Source organism: Oculina patagonica, chromosome 13 (assembly GCF_052425735.1).
Source record: "Oculina patagonica isolate OP01 chromosome 13, crgOcupat, whole genome shotgun sequence".
In the NCBI taxonomy this organism is placed as follows: Eukaryota; Metazoa; Cnidaria; class Anthozoa; order Scleractinia; family Oculinidae; genus Oculina; species Oculina patagonica.
In genome coordinates, this window is record NC_135770.1 from 33,802,577 (window position 1) to 33,821,219 (window position 18,643).

General features: G+C 39.0%; 2 protein-coding genes across 3 annotated transcripts; both read left to right on the forward strand.

Annotated features, from left to right (window-relative positions):
- The first annotated feature begins 765 nt into the window (after window positions 1-765).
- Window positions 766-7,347, forward strand: LOC144634803 (TNF receptor-associated factor 5-like). Of its 2 annotated transcripts, none has more exons than XM_078493837.1 (7): window positions 766-1,590; window positions 3,246-3,294; window positions 3,400-3,507; window positions 3,888-4,049; window positions 4,389-4,466; window positions 5,117-5,194; window positions 5,703-7,347. In XM_078493837.1, exons 1-7 carry the CDS (start codon window positions 1,448-1,450, stop codon window positions 6,855-6,857), a joined length of 1,773 nt encoding a protein of 590 aa, XP_078349963.1. In that variant the 5' UTR covers window positions 766-1,447; the 3' UTR covers window positions 6,858-7,347. The 2 variants fall into 2 exon arrangements, with proteins under 2 accessions (XP_078349963.1, XP_078349962.1); XM_078493836.1 differs by having other exon boundaries at window positions 767-1,590; window positions 3,397-3,507.
- A 1,845-nt stretch (window positions 7,348-9,192) lies between these two features.
- Window positions 9,193-16,396, forward strand: LOC144637153 (TNF receptor-associated factor 6-like). Its single transcript, XM_078496294.1, has 7 exons — window positions 9,193-9,459; window positions 11,445-11,496; window positions 11,582-11,689; window positions 12,645-12,812; window positions 14,249-14,323; window positions 14,920-14,997; window positions 15,497-16,396. The coding sequence occupies exons 1-7, from the start codon at window positions 9,317-9,319 to the stop codon at window positions 16,394-16,396; spliced, it is 1,524 nt and encodes a 507-aa protein (XP_078352420.1). The 5' UTR covers window positions 9,193-9,316.
- Window positions 16,397-18,643: the final 2,247 nt, after the last annotated feature.

An 18,643-nucleotide genomic window follows, 5' to 3' on the forward strand; every position in this document is an offset into this window, starting at 1 on the left:
TCCTCAATATAAATTACTGGACAACAATAAAACAGATTCACTAAAAAGGAGCAAGATTGATTGATGATCATTGGCATTTTGGCGCGCAATTAAGTAAACGGGGAGGGGGGGGGGGGGGCATATTGGCCTATATAGAGGAAATGTATAAGTTTGTATTTTTGTACTTGAAGAGTTTGGGTTTTTCCTCTCGGGGGGCCTTTTTCTGTAACTATACTTTTACTGCCGCAAACTTGAAAACGCTGTATAGAATTAATTGTTTTCCGTCCACATTAATCCGGGAAAATTTGAAAACGATACGCTTCATCGCACGCAGCATTGCAACACATGCACAGGGTATGTAAGATAAGTAAGCCTTTTGTTTTGCCAGAGATCACATGGCTATTTGACGTCAACGTTTTCAAAAAGCTCCGTATTCGCCGTCCACACTACTGCGTTTTCAAATTTCTCTACTTTGGAGATCTTTTTCGAAAAGTTCCGTTTTCGGTGACCGAAAACGCCGTTTCATTGTGGACGGTTGGCCTAAATTGAAAACGGAGAAATTGAAAGATGCGTTTTCAGATTTACCCGGTTCTAATTTGAAAACGATCGCTTCCTGTAGCGTTTTTAAAAGCCCGTTGGGACAGAGTGTGAACAGGGCCTTAAATTTGAAAAAGGAGCCTGATTTAAAAACCCGCGTATAGGATTTTTTTTTTCCGTCCACATTTATCCGGGTAAATTTTAAAACAATAAAAAGCACCGTTTTCGGCTGTTTTCGCCGTCCACACTAGTGCGTTTTCAAATTTCTCCACTCTGGAGAGCGTTTTTAAAAAGCTCAGTTTTCGGTGGCCGAAAACGCCGTTTCAGTGTGGACGGTTGGCCTATCCGAAGAAAAAAGATGCGATTTCAGATTTACCCGAATTAGTGTGGACAGGGCCTGAAAATTCGTCGTGGCTTAAAATACCTTGATTCCACATATCTGAAGAGAAAGAAAAAGCGCAAATTCGAGTTTGCCATGTTATATCTCGTTAGTATTCATGATTCAGCACGTGCAGTATAGTAGGACTAGTAGCTCTCTTCTTCTACCCATATAAACTTTCGGTCTTGTCGCGTGCACTTTTGTGTGTGTGTTTTTTCGGCAAAGTTTCTTTAATTAGCTTTATACGGGCCCTTCAGAGTCAGCCGACTGTGTCAGCCAAGGGGTCAAACATGTCACTTCGGATATACATATCACTTGTCTTATACTGTTACACATCACGCATTACCCAAATCAGTTCCTATCCCAAACTTGTATCCTTCGCAACTGTGCCCTTGGCTTTTCTTTAGGAATTCGAGTATTGCATCAGCCTTCATTCCGCCCTTATACGAAAACGTTTGGGACTTGTTTAATCATCGACAATGAAACGAATCGTTGGCATACAGTGAATGCAAAGCAGGAAATAATTTTGCCCTTTTGATTAAGAATTCCACAATGTCTGGTTACGACTACACATTTGTTTCCGAAGTTTCTGAAGAAGACACTTGCCCGATATGCACCAGCCCAATGAAGGAACCCGTTCAGACGAAATGTGGCCACCGATTTTGCCGCTTCTGCCTGGAGGAGTCTATGAAAAGGTAACGTTTGAACTACGGTATTAATAGTGTGAAATTCCGAGAAGACGGGGACAGTATTCGGACATAACCAGCAGTTTGCGCCAGCTTTTATGTAAGATACCTTGCAAGATATAACTGGAAATCATCATTGAAAGTGTGTGCACTTTTATTTAGATTGATTTGGGATGCTTGAAGTGCGAAGAGCAGAATCTGGGCAAAGTAACTTTCAGTTTTGCGATGAAAGGTCTGACAGCTGGATTAACGGGCTCGAGTCAGTCGAGGGTATCCTCGCAGTTGCGCAGTCACGAATATTGATTACTTCTCCCACTTCGCCCAGTGACACGAGCAATTACAGTCACTTTTCCCAATTATAGAGATGACTGAAAGGTAGTGTAATGCTTTTTCGGCACATTGCGGGGGATGACGTAATGTTTTGCTGCAAAACAGCACTAGTGTTTCAGCAATTCGTGAAAATAGTGCCTAAAAATAGTACACAATAGTAATCACCACTATGACTTCTTGAAATAACGAAATATTAACAAATTATTAACAAACAAGCAAGCAAGCAAACATATACACTAGGAATAATCGGGGGAACGAAACTTATATGCTTTTCACATAAGCAATTTCTGTTCCCCGGGACATTCGGGCTCTCATGTAGTCCTACAACGGTTTATGCCGGTTTCTCTTCCCAACCAATATTGAAGACAATGTTACTATGGTTACGGTTTGCATAGGCTCGATTTTGCATGCAATCAGGAGTCAAGGCGGAAGTAGTCTTTAAATAGAATACATGAATAAAAATCTAAGTTAGCGCAGCTGTCAAAGCGGACTAGTAGATACCTTAAAGACGTCACGTGACACTTAAATTTCGCGATCACTCGGTCACGAGTCCAGCGCACTAAAACGAAACCCGAAACGTTGCTAAAATCGCGAAATTGAAGTGATTTTGGATACGACATAATTATTTCGCGAAAATATATGACCTCCGAAATCGCTAGATATAAACGTGTCGCAAAAAGTTCATGTAATAAGGTATTTAATACAAGAATCCCTCTAGAGCGAAAGATTCACCAAGCAAGTTATACCCGGGAAGTTATATTAGTTACAGATGGATGAAGTCAAAAGTGACTATTAGTCACGACCTACGTACCCGTTTTATTGGGGATGAAATGAAATCCAAATCGACAGTTCACACTGCTATTGTAAAAGACTTATTTTTCGATAAGAAATCAATATGTAATTGCTAATATAATTAGTGGCTGCGCATGCAGCTTAAAAGACCCCTTAAAAGCACAAATTAAAAAATCGCAAACTCGTGAAATTGTATGTGAAGGAGCGGATTCCGCTTGGTGTTTTTTTCAATTAGGGTCTACTCTCGCTGGTGTCGGTTCGCGGGTACATTCGTATTAAGCTGGCGGTTCACGGTTAAGAAATTATGGCTGTTTCGGTCTTTAGCAGAAAACAAACGGCTGTTTGCGGTCTAGCTAGGAAGAATGAAATATAGCGGTTTGCGGACTGTATGACCCCTTAGAATAGACCCTCTATATAACTATTTTTTCATGTCAATCATATTTCATCGCTCCCTTTTTGTCCTACATGTACTACTCTTTTTTTAGTTAATACTTATATATTATATGAAATACAAAACTGAAAATTTGTCCTTTTTATTGCAGAATACCAGAATGTCCAATTGACAGGGAAGCTCTATCTGCAGATGTTACAGTAATGCATTCTTAGTTTACACTTATAAAAATCAAATTAATATATTTATTTTGGTATTTTCGTCACGGGCATTGATGTTGAATAAATTGTTTTCCTTTTTAGCAGGATATATTTCCTGATAAAGCAAGCGAAAGAAAAATTCTGGACTATCAAGTGAAGTGTCCAAATGAAAACGCTGGCTGCCAGTGGATTGGAGAACTGAGGAACGTCGAGGTAAAATAACTTTAACTTATTGCCTGGGATTTAACATTATACTCGGCCTTACTACCCTGACTGTGACAAGAATCTTTCAGTCTTGTCAGTAGCTGCAAACTCTCGCATAAACGATATATGTCTACTAATTTAAAATGGCAAGGTATTTGTTTTAAAGTACAAAAAACAAAATGAAAAAATGAAACTCAGTATTTAAGGTGTGTTTAACGGGCAGTTATTGATTTTGAGCCATTTTCCATGCTTAGCCAAGGCAATTTGTTGTAAAAAAATTGTGTTCTTTTCTACATTAAATTTGGCTGTTAGTTATATAATATTTTGGTTGTTTGTCACTAGTTGTCAGCTCGCCACAAAAATGTAAAAGATTTTGTTTTCTATTTTAGGGGCACGAAGCAAGTTGTTTCTTTGTGAGAGTGCAATGCACTAACAATTGCGGCCTCGCAGTTTTAAGAAGCGAGCTACAACGTCATCTAAATGAAATATGTGCCAGAAGAATAATTTCCTGCCAGCATTGTGGGACAAACTACGTGTGGTGTCAAGCAGAGGTATTAATTTTGCGTTTCATCCTTTTATCATTATTAGCTGCATTCCTTTGCAAACGTCTCTGCAGGTCTAAAGGTCTATCTAGATGTGGACTAAGTGGACCTCGTATACGAGGGCGGTTTTGTTTTTAATGTTACTAATCAGTGCATAAATTAGCATTATATTTTACATTAGCTTTAAATGCATAAATTAATGTTCAATGCACGCACACGTTCGTAATAGTTTATTATCTGCATAAATTGTTTACACACAGAATTACATGTCGTTCTTTATCTAGCTGTAGTCAGTGTCTCTACAGTGTCTCTATTATTATTATTCTCGATGTTTTCTTTCATGATCAGGAGCATTTCGACAACTGCCAACGTTTTCCCTGTAGCTGTCCTCAGAGATGCGGTGAAAACAACATTCCCAAGGCCGAGGTACGGTACATTGTTCAGATTAGCAGCTTCAGGTTTATTTGTATACTGTGCTCTGTTCTGTAAAGCACTTAGGAAGCGGCGACGTGTTTTCCCCTACACTTCTTTTGTGCTACCGCCGCTTCCTGCGTGCTTTACAACAGAACAGAGCACAGTCGAGGCATCTTTATTTGTTAATTATCAGTCACTGGTTAGTACACAGCCAAAAAGATTCTGAGTTTCCAACCAAGGCTTTAGCTATTCAAAACGTACCAGTAGTGTGTAGCCAATCAGTTTGCGCGTTTTTTTCATCATCATCATCATCATCATCATCATCATCATTTTATTATCCATTTAAACAATAAAATGTAACAGAAGTACTAATTATGGTAAGGCGAGGAAACCTCCAGGAAACCACCAAGCTTATAGGGGAGGCCACCTCAGTTATCAATTTGTTAGAAATTTAGTTGTGGAAGTGCGGCTAGGTCAATTCAGAATCAATTCACTAAAAATTCAATCATTTTTTGTTTCTTAAAAGTAGAAAAGCTAGTCGAGCTAGTGATCGATATTGGGAGAGAATTCCAAATTTAAGGACCCTGGTTTGCTAGTTGATGCCTGAATGTAGTAGCATTTTGAACGTAATCACGCGATATTCTAACCGACTTGTATTTCAGGTGAACGCTCATCTTGAGAGGGATTGTGGTCTTACTGAAGTAGACTGTAAATATGCACATGTTGGGTGCCAAGTTAAGGTGAATTTAAAGCGAGTTTTATTCCAAATTGTAATATTTAAAGTTGCTTAGGAAGAGAACGCAAGGTTTGGAACTTGAAGCAGTGCTACATTAAATCACTGATTGCAATGCAAATAAAAGAAGTGCCTAAAGCTAATTTATTCTTGATCTAGAGCATATGCTCTCTCCTGCGCAGTGTTCTAATTTTGAGTATATCAGCAAATGCTTTGCTTAGGTAAATCGGGTGCCAACAACAACCTCTTCTTTATGTGCAAACATGACAGCATTATACGTCTAAACGTTTGCGCCCTCTTTGGCATTCAAGGGGCCCGCGCTACTTTCAACTTGCCGGAAGCAATCCATGAACGAATTGACCAAGTGTCCTAAGGCCTTGAAACGTGTACAACACCAAGTTAGAAATTATTGGTAAAAAGGCGAACCTGTATGACACGACGTACTACGTAATACTCTTTTGGAAAGAATCTAACTTACCTACGTAATAACTTTTTTTCCCTTTTTTAACACAAAGGTTCCAAGGAACCGCCTCGAGCGACATTTACAAGTCAACATGGAAGCTCACTTAAACATAGCGTGTGGAAAACTACAAATACTGGAGAATGAATCCTTGATCACAAATCAAAGGCTTGAAGAACTGGAAGGTGTTGTGACCACGCACAACAACCTGGACGAACTGCATAATGCGATAAGCGATAAAATTGTGAGACTAGACGAATTGGAGGAATCGATGAAAAAAACTTGCCAGCTTCATATCAAGACAGATGCAAAGATGGGTCGTATGGAAGCTGTTTTATCTGGCATTCAGAGAGAAGAAGAACGGCGCGATGGAGTGATTGAAAATATTCAAAGAATCTCACAAACTTTAGAAGACGAAATTGAAAATATAAAGCGAAAGCTTCAAGAGCTCGAGCAACCCAGCGCAACCGCCACATCTTACAGAGCCGAATTTCAAGCTGGTCCATCCGGGTACAGAGGGAGCTTAAAATTGCCCTCACTAGTCACGCCAACGGCGCCCCCTCTTCCAAGGCCGACAGGACTTCCAGAATGTCGGGGACGGTTTTTCGGGGCCAAACAGTTGCCTGAAATGATGGAATATGGTACACAAAGATCGCAAGAACATCTTGGTACCAGCCTGTCAAATAAGCAATGCCCTCAAGAACTGTCCACTGAAGTGCATATTAGCAACAAATTTATCTGGAAATTTACCCAATTCGATGATTGCCTGCAGAAAGCAAAGCACGGAACAAAGACTTATTATCTGAGTGATCCATTCCAAAGTGGCCCGTACGGATACAAGATGTGCATCGAATTCCATCCTAATGGGTTAAATGACGGATGGAACACCCACCTGTCGATTTTTGTGTGTCTAATGAAAAGTGAATACGATGACATATTGCCCTGGCCTTTTAACAAGAAGGTTATAATTACGCTTATTGACCAGCAACCAATTCCATATTTAAGGCGAAATATCCAGATGTCCAGTCTTCCCAAGAACAATGGACACTTGAGTGTTTGTTATTCCAAGCCAGTAGAAGCCAGACCGCGGAATGTGGCATTCGGGTTTTGCAAGTTTACCACGCAGGAGCGCCTTAAAACTAGACGTTATCTTGTGAACGACACCCTTTTTCTCTGTGTAGAGGTTGACCGTTCGAATCCTATTTTGTAAGACTAAGTTTTACCTCAGAGAGAGGCACAGGCCGAAATTTAGGTGAGGGCCACAGGTTTACCAGTCTACGACTGTGTGTTTTCTCTCACTAAATAAAGTTACTTACTTACCTACGTAGTAAAGTTAAGCGGTAAGAATATTCTGTTCCAGCTAAACCGCTTGCAGTTTTCTTTTTAACATTCTTTTCTGTGTGTGCATGTGCAGATCAATTTCCTTCCTTTAAACAGGAGCCGGCGGACTTCTTCACGGTATGCAGGCTATCACTAAAGAGTGGACACTATATGTAGGAGGAGGTGGTGGCGTGACAGCTACAAAATGAAATGAGACAGAGATAATTTCGAGTAATAACAAAGTTGACTTATTGTGACAATAGTGGAACAGGTATTTCTTTAGCCTTTTCCCCATTTGGAAAGACGGTTCAGTTACCTAAGCTAAGGAGTTTAGTTGTCCAATTAAATGCGTATAAAGAATAAAAATAGAAGAGAATGCACACAGCAGTGCCAAAGGAGCTGAAAAAAGAACTGACTGTCACATAGGAAGACTAGGAAGTTATTATATATTCTTGCACCAAAGCCATAGAAAACAATCACACTCAGTAATGCCCGCTTCTCATAGTAGTGCAACATTGCGGTATAAACAGTGCAATTTTGTTACAACACAGCGGTTTTTGTACTCGTAGTGGCCAATTTTTTTTTTTTTTTGGGGGGGGGGGGTCGGGAAGTTATATGTTTTACACGCAAAATATGCGGAATATACACACTCAGTGCAATCTTGCTCTGGCCCCTTTTATTCACCAGATAAATCACTATCCAGTGTATAGCCTGGTATGATTTGATAAGACTTGTCCACTGGATAGCGATTTATCCGGTAAATAGCGTTATTTAAGAATAAATATCAACGCTAAAAGTACATGACCTGTACGCATCACCTTGCCATTCAAAGATCAAAAATCGGCTGACTACGTACGTAGAGAATTGTGTGACCTAGGAAAGAAAATAGATCGTGAAATAACACCAGTCTTCACAAGCAAGAAAATTTCTGAAGAATTGAAGTTCACGGAAACGAAGCCCTCTCTAGTAAACCAACAAAGTGTAGTATATGAATATAAATGTAATTCGTGCGATGCGAATTATATTGGCTACACGAGTCGCCACCTTCACCTGCGCATCGAGGAGCACAGATACTCCGTAATTGGTAAAAAATCTTCAGGAACAACACAATCAAAAGCCGATCGACCTTCACAGCCAATTTGCCATCCTTAAGAAATGCCGCGGAAAGTTTGAGTGCCTAATTTACGAGATGCTCCTAATTAGGAAAAAGAAACCATCCCTGAACACTCAAAAGGACTCCATTCCAGAGAAACTGTTTACTTAGTTATGCACATTTTTCTGTTTTCCACGCCTCATTTATTGTAATTTAGTTTCACACTTTCTTTTCTATAAATATCGTTCTGTACCATGTAAAATTTGCATTTGATAATGGTGACATGTCGTCGCCGAAACGTCATGTACTTTTAGCGTTGATATTTATTCTTAAATGTATTTCAAAATCTTCTGTTATTAAAATAGCGTTATCCATCCTTTAAACAACTGTTGTTTCATTCTTCTAGACATTCATCACGCCACCGCTAGCCCCAGTTTCCCACTTCACACGGTTCAGTTTAAATGGCCGTCATCTTGGTCGATAACAGCTCTGTGACGTCACGGGACTGTTTACTATGACCAGTTCTTCCCTCTTCCCATCTAAATATCCCACACAATGAAAACACAATGATCGATGGTTTACCGCGGAAAAATGATCGTTATTTTTCTTAAAAAAAAAAAAACAACCACGCTGTTCCGTATAGAACTAAGCTTATAGAGATTTCGCCATACATTTCAGTGACAACGGGGGGAACGGTCGTGAACGTCGAACAGGCCCGTGCAAAAGAACAGCGATTATTATACATTGGTGTCACCAGCTTGATTTTGATTGGCTATAAGCACGCAGCTAATTCTTGCTTGCTGTTTCTCTTACGTCATACCTACAGACATTAGATTTTACATATGTATAAGTGACGTCATACCTACAGACAATAGTTTTATGCATGCAGAAGTGACGAAAGGTTGTAAGCTTATAAAAGTATATTTTGTGCGCGCTCTTGTCTTTACAAGTGCAGCTCAGGAATGTGCATAATAAAACAATTATTGGATTCGGTTTTCGCATGATAGCGATAATTATCAAGGCCTCAGTTTCTGTTATCCGCCTCAGCCTTCGGCTTCGGCAGATAATAGAAACTTTGGCCTTGATAATTATCGCTATCATGCTCAACCTCATCCAATAATTGTTAATTGGCATTTTGGCGGGTTTTGGCGCGTTGTTTTTTTTAAACGTCACCGCTGGTCACAAATGTCGTGTGCGCGTATCCTCGATCTCGCGCGAAGGACCGCGCGAAGCTTCTCCTTTTGTGTCGGTCCGTCATGTCTGGTTTCGAATACGCGTTTGTTTCTAAAGTTTCACAGGAATATTTGTGCCCGATATGTGAATGTCCTATGCGTGAACCAGTCCAGACGAAATGTGGACACAGATTCTGCAAACACTGCTTGGAACAGTCCATGAAAAGGTAACGTAATTTAACTGTGAGATTTCCTTTCGGATGCCACATAATGTACTTTATTATGCATGCATGCATATTCTTCCTTATTAGCTAATCCTTTATAACAAATGAACGGCAGTCATAAATGGAACAAGAGTTACAAAACTTAATATGTGCATTTTAATAAGCATAAGGCAAACATTCCAAATAAATACAACTGGCGTTTCAATATTTAAGGTCCTGGGGCCGGGTGGGGCATATTTATTCCCCTTGCCTTGTTCTGTAATAACAGGTGGCCCAGACGTTGTATTCGATCAACGTGACATATTGATGTTGGCGAATGCATTACGTTTTCAGCCGTAAGACAATGTATGAGAATGCTTCGAAAATTGCTCTAAATACTGCATGTGGAAAATAATTGAAATAAAATTGTAACTGCAGACCCGGCGTATCCAATTGTGAAGTACACAATAACTTACGTCTTAGCTATATTTCTATTAGTTTTGAAGGTTATTTACCTGTCCAAAACTGTAAGAAAACCTCTGGATATGGTTTGTAATCGAGCAATGTTACTGTTTTGGACGGGCAACTTCCTTTTTCAGTTTCGATATAGCCACACAATGCAAAACAGCCACACAATAAATTTGCTTTCTTACTTTGGTTTTTGTATTGTATTGAAGTTTACAAGGCAAAATGGCTCAACTCTAAATGTTTAAATCCATAGATGGAGTCGGTTCTTGTGCACAAAAAGCCATTCGAGATTGAAATGCAAATGTGATGTAAATACCTTATTGTTACTTTTTTTCGCGGGAACTTAATTTCGCGAAAATGGAACTCAAAACAGTTTGCCATGTTCCTGTGTTACAAAGTATAGCTTTTCTGACAACTGTACCGAGATAATTTTGTAGTAAACTTACAGCAACGTTGATTAGTAGTAAAGTTTGCGTTGTTAATTTTAGCGAGAAACTTTTTTTTGGAGTCTTACATTTCGCGATTTTTGGAAAATCGCGAAATTCACAAAAATTAGGTCCCGCGAAAATAAGTAACAATAAGGTAATCTATTTTAAAGGGTCTATCTAGTAAAATGACAGAATGAAAAGTGTTTTATTACTTTTTTTAAAAAAAAAAAATGGTGACCAAATTTTTTAAATTGGCTACCATTTTGGTATATTTAGGAGCCACTGGGAAGAAAATTATACGCCCTGAATTACATGTACATTTTAACTTACCAGTAGTTTGTCTGTATCCCTCTCTGTCAGGAAGGAGAAAATTTGCCTATGCGATTTTAATTTTTTCTTAGAATCTATTCATGAATGCATATTCCAGTATACCCCTGTATGTTTCAACTGGCACCCATCAGTCAAACCATCTGTTATGATACAAATGAACACTCATCCATCTAGCCTTAAAGTTTCAAGTATGACAGTTATAATTCTATATTTAAAGGACCCTCGTCAGCCACACATTTGTTTTTGTTTACATACAAGAATTTTGGTGTTACATGTACATTTCATGCGAAAAGTGTCTAAACAAAAGAGATCACACTGTCAGACTGTAAAACTAATTAAGGTAATTAAACAGACGGTCAGTAACACAATTAACTTACAGCAATGGAATATATGAGATTTGCTTCGCCATACATTTTTAGTCATAATTTTTAAGGCATCAAAAGTGGCAGACTAAAAGCCTGACTAGGGTCAAGCTTTTAGCCAGGTGGGAGTCCAGGAGTCCCATGGATGGCCACTTTTCAGAGAAAATTAATATGAATAACTGTATACAGAGGTTTGTTTAGCAAATTTGGAAGTCTTTGGATACCTTTTCACTCAGAACTGCAAAAAAAACACCTTGCATGCTCCTCTAGGCCCTCCTATGGGTGCAAAGTTAGGCCCTATATAAATTTTGGACTCCTACTTTTTAAATCCTGGCTAAAGCCTTACTAGCTAGGGTCCTATAACGAACACTAACTATGACTTCAAAAATGATGTAAATAAACATATGCACATGATTTTTAGGAAAAGAGAATGTCCCATTGACCGCCGAGCCCTTAAAGAACATTCTGCAAAGGTACATGTAAGACCACAATCCATTTTCTTCTCCATTGTAAACTCTCCTGTGGGTAATGATCATTAAGTTTGATGCGTTTTTACAGGATATATATCCTGATGTGGCAATTCAAAGAACAATTTTGGACTTTGTCATAAAGTGTCCTAACGAAAACTATGGTTGCAAATGGACTGGGGAGCTCAGAAGCATAGAGGTACATGTACAGTGCAACTTTAAATGTTTTGTCATTTTATAAACATGAGCATACCTTTGTGTGTGTGTGTGTGTTGGGGGGTACTCTCTGAAAATTTTGGAGGGGTGTGTGGCAAGCTTCCAGGAACCCTTGTCGTGTTTCAAACCAAATTTTGTGGTTTCTCTATCCTATTTCAGACCTGATCCAAATATTGATACCCTAATACATGGCTGCAAATAATTTTTTTCACTTGAATAGACAAATGTTCTTATAAGACATCTGCATTTTGGTCGGACAAAGCAAAATTGTGGTCTGACAGATTTTTATTCATTGTTGCCAAAAAATGATTTACACTGTATGATCAAAAAATTGTCCGGACATTATGCCCTACTACACTTGGGATTTCATCAGACATGAACAAATTTTGGTAGGCCAATGTCCAATGACTCCAGGCTGACTGTTATTTGCAGCCCCGCTAATACCCTGCTTGTATTTCAGATAAGACCCCACCCAGGAACTGCTTCAGTGTAGTGATTTCTGTTGTTACATACCACCTACATTGTACATATCAGTCACAAATTATATAAGGTGGAGGTACAATTTTATTTTTCAAACTGTGTGGTTCCAGGAAATGTTTATACTCACCCCCCTCCCCCCAACAGAAGGGTTAGGAAATTCCTGGGAGTGGGAAGGGTCTCAAAGGCCAAAAGCACTAAGAAAATGTATGAAGTTTAATTGGAATTTCCAGAGGGGTGGGGGTCTTAAGAAAAATCCCTTCTGGGGGGAGGGGGTATGGATAATTTATGGAACTACATAATGCAGATCTTTTCAAGGCAATTTTGGTGCCAAAAATCCAAATTAATTGAACAAACATTTCCCCAGTAATGACATTATGTGCCAAGTGGCACTCTAAGGGTTTTAAAGGTTAAAATTTAAGTGAAAGTACATGTACTATATTGATAATATTGTATTTCAGACACATGAGCCAGATTGCAGTTTTGTAGGAGTGAAATGCACAAACAAGGATTGTGATGCCACTCCTTTGATGAAAGATCTGCAAAATCACGTGACTCATGAATGTCCTAAAAGGAAAGTCAAGTGTCTCTACTGTAAGGCAGTGTCCTTTATATGGTGCACAAGACAGGTAAATGACAAAATATTGTGATTAAACAAAAGAGGATAGTGAATTTTCTTATGATGCTGATTCTTACGGTGGCCCACAACTGTCATGGCAAAACAAAAAGTCATGGCACTACAAACTTTACCCACGTCTAAAATATTTTATTGATGGCAAAACAAAATTAACTCATGGCAAAACAAAGAAAAGGAGTTGGTCAGCTTTGGTACGCCGTGTAACAGTAGAGGTCAGGCCAAACAAGGATGAGAGTTGATGAGAGTTGAGTAGACTGTCTCAGAATTATCATTTTTTCAAAACTTGTCACTCTTTTACCTGTTCACCTGATAAAACAAGCAAATACATCAGTGAACTTTTACTTAAAAAGATACCGATGGTATGTTAAAGTCGAGACTGTGTTTACATGTAAGCCTAATTCACAGTCAACCTAGCCATTCAGTTATCTCCAGTTTCAGTTGCAGGAACCAATAAGGAGAACCTCTTCCCCCATCCCCCTGCCCTTTGCTGGGTACAGTCAACTCTCGTTATAGCGGACACGCTCGAGGCGTCGTTTAGTGTCCGTTATAGCGAGAGTCCGTAATAGCGGGACTCATTCCAGTCAAACTTCTTTTGCCGGGGATCTGGATTTTGTCCGTAATAGCGAGTGTCGGCAATAGCGGGGTGTCCGCAAGGCGAGAGTTGACTGTATGATGATAGCCCATTTTTGGCTTATCTCTTAGCATTTAATTTTGTGATATGTTTTGTAAACCCTGGTGGTAAAGTACAAAACATGAATGTTGCCCACAATGCCAGGTAGAAGATAGATAGATGGATGGATAGATAGTTTATTGATATTCTTACATGACAGTCTAAAAACTGAATTGCGTAAAAATTTACAAAGAGATTAATTATTAAAAATACAACTATTAAAATCTATTTTAACTATATTAAAAATACAACTATTAAAATCTATTATAACTATATTAAAAATTTGCCATAGATGGAAAAAAGCTATTTTTAAAACGATTGGTTCAAGCCTTAAAAGGGTTAATTATATTCTGACAGTCTGGCAGTTTTAGCCGATTTCGAGTGTCGGTCTGTCAGCACATTCTTAATTATTATCTGGCAGTCTAGAGTCAAGAAAATTATGGTGGACTTGGTCTAAAAAAAATGGCGCTGTGTGGGCTGAACAACTCCCTATATAGACCCTTCGCTACCTCTCCAATCTATCACTGTCAAGGCATGTCGTCATTGTCTCTGAAACAATAACAAGCTTCTGCAGCAGCAATGCACCTTTCCTAAATAGACAATATAGTACTGTTTATAAAAAGATGAATGAAGCAAGAGGTTCCAGAGAGATAAACCTGGAATGCTTGATCCATTCAACCCTTAGGCCACAACGCCTCGCTGAAGGCTACTGATAGTGGTTTACTACTTCTCTGATAGAATCTGTTGATTATTTTAAGGTTCATTTTGACGTGTGCAAGAAATACCCAATGGAATGCCTTCAAAAATGTGGTGAACAAATACAAAGAGACAAGGTAGACTTGTAATTTTGTTTAATCATTAAACAGGGTCTAAAGTGGGAGTTGGGTGGGGGTGTGGCCGTAGCCAAGGGGTCTTGAAATTTTCAGAGCCATGCTTTGTTGCGGATCAGACCCCCTGAAGCCTAACCCCCTTGAAAATGTAATTTAAACACTTTTTAAAAGCCCCAATGTCCACATACAATCCTCTTGACTGATTTCCATAATTTTCTTATGACATAGTTGGGTGAATTTCTTAAAAGATCGAGGATGCTCAGGCTACATTTTATGTTTTAATTGAATAGTTTTGCTTACAATTTGTCGTATCCAAAGTTACATTGTAACTTCATTTATAGGTTGTTTTCATTTTTTATTTATTTTACTTGGAGCGTTTTACAGTTTCGTTTATCATTTGTCCCATCCAAGTTGTATAGTAGGTTGTATTGTAGGTCGACGAGGTTATGCTGTGTATATGGACTAGAAAATTCAATTTCATTTTTATTTCATTTTCTCGGAGCGTTTTCCTCTACCTTATTAATTGACAAAGTGTATTTTTTTACATGAGTTTGATTGTCTTCGAAGTATATAACCTTTATCGTCATTTTAAAATCCAGATGAATGATCACATTGATAAAAGCTGCCCTCATACTAAACTGGAGTGCACGTATGCCCATGTTGGTTGCAAAGCTAAGGTACGTTATATGTTGACAGACTGTCTGTAATCACTATCACTTGTCGTTTCTGTGGATTTGCATGCAGCGAACAGCGGTAGGCAAATTTCGATATATGTATGTGAAGCCGAGTAAGAATTTTAATATTTATATCAAATTGGCATATTTTCCAGTTTTCTCAGGCTAGTCTAACAAAAAGTGAACAAACTCAACAGTATTTTGGCGAACGGTTTAATAGAGCTTTATCATACGGTAGTATAATGCTTCATTTTACCTTCTTAGTCTGGAAAAATGAGATGTTCTTGGGTTTTAAATCACAATTATTTGATTTCATTGGCATTCTTTCTCTTCATTTCTTTTTGTCGAGTTTTTCCTTGCTAAAACAGTCTTATCTGACAGAGTTTTCACATTGGTCACGTTGTACCTTACTGTTTTATTAGGAAACTACTATCGCAAAAATGATAATAGTTTTTATTGTTCTTTACTGTTATCAGATTTATTTATTTATTTTTAATTTAAGGTGCAACGAAAAGCCATTTCAGATCATCTAAAAAGAAACACAGAATCCCATTTGAAGCTGGCTTGTGAAAGACTTCAAGAGCTTCAAGATTCATCCACTCTCACCACAGCAAGTATTGAAGAAATGCAAACTGAAATTGTAACGGCCGTGAAAAAGATTAAAGAATTATCGGAAGAAGTTCTAAATAGCGAAGGTCTGCAGGACTCTTTATGTGATAAAATAGCTGCGATAAATAAGAAGTTACCAAAATTTCAAAGTAGGGATGACGCAACTGACGGGAGGCTTTCTGCTCTAAAGACTGATGTTGTTACCATGAAGACTGAGGTGGCAGAACTCACAGAAGAGCTGCCTTCTACCGATGGAACACTTTCTGCCGTTCAAGATGACATAACTGAGTTGCAAAAATTGATCCCTAGAGTTGACAGTTTGCAAGGTCTACGTGGAGAAGTTGTTGGGGCGGTGAAAATAGAACTTCAAAAACTACTAGAATCAACAGTTACTAAATTGAATGAACGAGATCGCATAATGCTGGATGAGATCGAATCCCTGCAGACTGATATTGTCACCATAAAGACAGAGGCGAAAGAACTCACACAAGAGCTGTCTTCTACCGATGAAACACTTTTTGCCGTTCAAGATGACATAAATAAGTTGAAAAAACAAAATCGCATAATGCTGGATAAGATCGAGTTTATCAAATGGTCGTTAAACGCTCAGTTACAGGACCTTCGTGACAACTCTGCACGGGACAAGATGTTGTTGGACCAATATCGTTCCGAACAGAAAACGTTAAAAGATTTCGTATTTGTGATTTTTGGCGTCGCCATTTTGGTACTTTGTGTGCGTTACGGAATTTTTACTGACCTGTATTCGCGTATCTTGTCTATCTTAAAGAAGTAACAGTGATAACTTGGTACCCTTCACTTTCCAATAGTAATTTTTATTTATTCTAGTCGACCAAAAAGACGATCCGAATCAGTTTGTTGTTATACAAGTCGTTAGGGCAACGACAAATAAATTCAGTTATTTCGTGAAACTGGAGCCACTTAAGCCACTTTAAGAATGAGACATTTTATCAATATTTTATAGTACACAAAGGGCGAGGAGAGATAGATAGTTTATTAATACAACTTCGCAACCCAAAGGTTGAATTATGCTATATTTACAAATTTATAAAAGCGATAAAAACTTATACGATAAAATGTAAAAAATTTAAAAAACTATACAAGAGTTGTTAAAAATTCAAACTTAAGTACATTAGAGACAGGATTAAACTGCCGTGACTTTCTGAGGTTATAACTACTAAAATTGCGTGGGGCAGTAAATTCCTCAGCCTACCGTCATTGTTCTCTAAAATAATGTTAAACAGTTTGTCCGTCAGGGCTTGCCTTCGACCTGACAGAGTGACTAGATTTGCCTAATTAAGCGCTTCTTCATACGAAACATACGGGAAAATGATGCGCATCGCCCTCTTTTGCACTGCTTCTAACTCACGAGAAAGATACGCAGGTAGACTTTCATTGAAAACTGGCCATGGACAGGCATATTCAGTGATAGGGCGAATGCAGATACGATGGAACTGTACTAACTCGTTAGGACCTAGGCCTGAACGCTTTAACTGAGAAAGACAATACGGCAGGCGTTTCCTAGCTTTCTTTTAAAACAACTTCAGTGATTTGGTGGTTCCATTTTTAATAGGTCGCTCGAAACGGTCCTCCAAGAAACCACCAGGCTTATAGAGTTGTGAGGCATGTGAGGCTTATAGAAATGTGTTACGTAGTATGATTTAGTTGTGGATGTGCGGCTAGGTCAATTCAGTCTCGATTCATTGAACATACACTCATTTTTTTCTTTAAGTAGAAAAAGTAGTCGAACCAGTGATGTAAATTATGTAACTATGTGTGTGACCATGACGTTATAGAGGTTTGGCTGTGAAGGACAGGTGTATGTGTAAGCCTCTGATTATACTTGTTACTTTTCCTTGTTTAAAGATTAAATATTAACTGTACCTTCCAACTACTTAGTCTAAGGTACTGTGATCACTTTCTCTAATGACCTTCTTCTTTCATAAAGCGACAACAAACTGGGCTTCCTAAAGTGCCCGAAGTCTCGCCTGAATGCCTAGCCCCCCCCCCCCCCCCTTTTTTTCTGGTTGTTTAAATTGTAACGATTTTTATTTAGTTGTTCATTCCCTGATGAAGTCAGGCCGTGCCTGACGAAATACTGGAAGAAAATATACAAGTTCAATCCCTCTACCGTGCGGTCAGCCTTTCTGTTTTTTAACTTGTTCGTATTTATACAATTTGCTGATCAGATCCACCAGGATCCGGTTCTTTGTATTGTCCGTTGGCCCTTACTCAAGTTAAAAGATTTCCCGAGGCACGAATCAGTGCACACGAACTCAATCTCCTCCCTAGAGCCCCCATTTCTTTTGGTCAGCACCAGCCTAGTCCCTAGGCGTTCTCCTCCTCTCTCGGGCGAGCGCGAGGTCCACGTAAGGGCCTGAGAACGGGTTGGCGTGCCGCCGCTCAGTGTCATTCGGTGACGTCACGAAATTTCGCGCCAAATTGATAAGCGGGAAGGGAACGCCTGGGTACTAGGCTGGGTCAGCACCAAGAACACCCGAAAGAAACGCGCCGACTGTAGACGAGATTGAGAAGAAAACTTCACAAAATCTTCGGCAAAATAAAATAAAATCAGCGATTTTTGCTTATTTTGCGCTTGGTGGTAACTGCTGGCACTTCTAGAGAGAGGGTTAATCATTCAGAAACAAAAAAATATCGTGATTTTTACATTATCGTTCTCATACTGGGTTGTTTACCATTTGGCGGAATAGACCGGTCAGAATGACCAATGAAAAGTAGAAGTCGCTCCCACCCACCCCCCCCCCCATCCCCCCCCCCCCCAAGAAAAAAACGTATTTTAAACGTTGGTGATTCATTGGCCAAATCGCGAAAATTTATTACCAAGGGAAAAGCACTGTTCTATTTGCTTCCAACGAAAATTTCCAGCATTTTTGTTTAATTTAAATTGTGAGCACCTTGCTGACAGAAAATTCTTTGCAGTCCGTTAACCATGCATGACTTGGTAATTTATGCAAAAACGCTTAGCTTGAGGTCTTGATAGTTTAATTTGAGTCAGCTCGTC

What these genes read in the sequence shown, in the direction of transcription:
- LOC144634803 (XM_078493836.1), top strand. Translation starts at nt 1,448, where the DNA reads ATGTCTGGTTACGACTACACATTTGTTTCCGAAGTTTCTGAAGAAGAC. An exon ending in CTGGAGGAGTCTATGAAAAG is followed by an intron (nt 1,591 to 3,245) that starts GTAACGTTTGAA and finishes TTTTTATTGCAG; the next exon opens with AATACCAGAATGTCCAATTG. An exon ending in ACGTGTGGTGTCAAGCAGAG is followed by an intron (nt 4,050 to 4,388) that starts GTATTAATTTTG and finishes TTTCATGATCAG; the next exon opens with GAGCATTTCGACAACTGCCA.
- LOC144637153 (XM_078496294.1), top strand. Translation starts at nt 9,317, where the DNA reads ATGTCTGGTTTCGAATACGCGTTTGTTTCTAAAGTTTCACAGGAATAT. An exon ending in TTAAAGAACATTCTGCAAAG is followed by an intron (nt 11,497 to 11,581) that starts GTACATGTAAGA and finishes GCGTTTTTACAG; the next exon opens with GATATATATCCTGATGTGGC. An exon ending in GGGAGCTCAGAAGCATAGAG is followed by an intron (nt 11,690 to 12,644) that starts GTACATGTACAG and finishes ATTGTATTTCAG; the next exon opens with ACACATGAGCCAGATTGCAG.